Source organism: Mandrillus leucophaeus, unplaced genomic scaffold (assembly GCF_000951045.1).
Source record: "Mandrillus leucophaeus isolate KB7577 unplaced genomic scaffold, Mleu.le_1.0 Scaffold1372, whole genome shotgun sequence".
Lineage (NCBI taxonomy): Eukaryota > Metazoa > Chordata > Mammalia > Primates > Cercopithecidae > Mandrillus > Mandrillus leucophaeus.
The window spans coordinates 2,939-5,205 of NW_012101335.1; the positions used below are offsets into that span (position 1 = coordinate 2,939).

Genomic DNA, 2,267 nt, shown 5'->3' on the forward strand with positions numbered 1-2,267 from the left:
CACTTTGGGAGGCCCAGGCAGGCAGATCACCTGAGGTCGGGAGTTCGAGAGCAGCCTGACCAACATGGAGAAACCCTGTCTCTACTAAAAATGCAAAATTAGCTGGGCATGGTGGCAAATGCCTGTAATCCCAGCTACTCGGGAGGCTGAAGCAGGAGAATTGCGTGAACCTGGGAGGCAGAGGTTGCGGTGAGCCGAGATCGTGCCATTGCACTCCAGACTGGACAACAAGAACAAAACTCCATCTCAAAAAAAGAAAAAAGATTTAGTGTGGTCAGATACATCTTATACTCTGTTTTACTTCAGATTAGTGGTAAAACTGAAAATAAAGTAGAAATTTAAAATTAAGAAAATTCCATCCATTTACTGAAGTTTTCCTGTATTTCAAACAAGACTTTCCTTATTTGAGTTCAGTAATGGAAAGACTTGTTCCAGCTCACAGAACAATGGCGCTCCTGGGAGTGTGGTTTGGAGCCTTGGGGTGTCTTTACCTTCACTGTCAGTTCCTCCACTCTTATCCTTCCCATAGAATACTTTTCTGAAAATCTTTTTTTTTTTTCCCTGAGTGAATTAACACAGGGTGAAAGTCTGTTTTAACTCATCAGATGTCAGACTTGTTGGATAGTGACAGAGAACCTACTCACCCAAATGTTCTGTGTTTCCATTCACTCCTGTCATTAACAAATACTTATTTTGAATGTCTACAATATGCGAGTTACAGTTAGTTACACATATTCGAGATGCCTCCATGATTAAAACAGAGAAAGATCCTTGTCCTTGTGGAGTTTATATTCCAATGGAGGAAGACATACAGTGAGCATAATAAAGAAATAGATTATCTAGAAGGTGATGAGTGGTTTGGAAAAAAAAAAGACAGCATGGTGAGATGATGGTGGCAAGAGGGCAGAGCGAGGCAGACAGGGTAGGCCTCATTGGGGAGGTGACATTTGAACAAAGACCAGAGAAGTTGAGGGAGAGACTAGGTGGGGAGGAAGGCATTGCAGGCAGTGGGAACACCCAGAGCAAGGCCCTTAGTGGTGTGAGCTGCCTGTGGGAGGACTGACCAGCGCCAGGTGTGGCCGGGCGGGAGAGGAGGGGCAGATCCTCAAGTTTGGACTGGAGTTGTAAATTTGAGAGTTGCCACCATCTATGAAGTTGTGAAATTAGATGAGAAGCCCAAAGGACAAGAGGAAACAGAAGGAGAGGACACATGAGCAAGTCCTGGGACATGAGGCTGGAGAGAAAAACTAGCAAAAGAAACCCATGGTGGAAGGAAGAGACCAGAGAGGGGCATTCTGGAAGCCAAGTGACCGTGGACGTGGATGTGGCCGCATGAAGGCCACTGATGACCTTTACGAAAACAAAGCTTCACTGGACTATCTGGGAGAGAATGAGAGTAGATAAGTTGGAGATAGTGTAGATGACTCTCTTGAGATGTACAGCAAAGGGGATCAGAGAGAAGAATTGTTGTGAGTCGCATTAATAGAAGTAACAGAATGTTTGTGGCCAATGGGTAATCAGTGCTGAAGGCAGGAGAGGAGGGAGAATTGCTGACATAGGTGTGCCATTTGGAGGTATTAATTTTAGGGCCACTGGCGTGGCAATTTCCTCTGACTGATGACTGAGGGCAGGCCGACTCCTGGGGCACAGATGCACATAGTGGGAGCTTGTGGACATGCTCCTCTAACAGAGTATTTAAGTAGGGTCGTCAGTTGAGAGCGGATGGTGGGGGATCTTATGGAGGCCTGAGAAAAGAGGAATTTATTGGTTGGTTTTTTTCCTCCTTGCACCTTGGGTTATGTAAAGGCATGAGTAACACACTGCTGACACTTTTTGGAACAGGGAATACTGTATTGTAGATCCCTTGATGAGATTTACTGTGTCTTGGTTACAGGGATGTGAATACCACCATCATGGAGCTCCTGATCATGGTGTATGCATGTAAGACCTCTTGTGCCAAGAGCATCATCGGCGTGATACCTTACTTTCCTTACAGCAAGCAGTGCAAGATGAGAAAAAGAGGCTCTATTGTCTCAAAATTGCTGGCTTCCATGATGTGCAAAGCTGGTAAGAGTGGCAGATGTTTCACAATTAATTGGGAGCCTGGAAGCTTTATTTATTCATTCTCTCTCTTTCAAGACAGGGTCTTGCCCTGTCACCCAGGCTGGAGTGCAGTGGCATGATCATAGCTAACTGCAACTTGAACTCCTGGGGTCAAGCAGTCCACCAGAGCCTCCCAAGTAGCTAGGACTATAGGCACACACCAC

At 45.7% G+C, this 2,267-nt stretch overlaps 1 protein-coding gene across 3 annotated transcripts in view; it reads left to right on the plus strand.

The window, feature by feature from the left end:
- Nucleotides 1-1,892: 1,892 nt before the first annotated feature.
- PRPSAP2 (phosphoribosyl pyrophosphate synthetase-associated protein 2) overlaps nucleotides 1,893-2,267 on the plus strand; it is a 56,073-nt gene continuing 55,698 nt past the window's right edge. For all 3 annotated transcript variants that reach the window (XM_011973422.1, XM_011973424.1, XM_011973423.1), the window contains exon 1: nucleotides 1,893-2,067. In XM_011973422.1, the coding sequence (XP_011828812.1) occupies nucleotides 1,914-2,067 (154 nt within the window). In that variant the 5' untranslated portion in view covers nucleotides 1,893-1,913. The remainder of the gene's footprint in view (nucleotides 2,068-2,267) is intronic.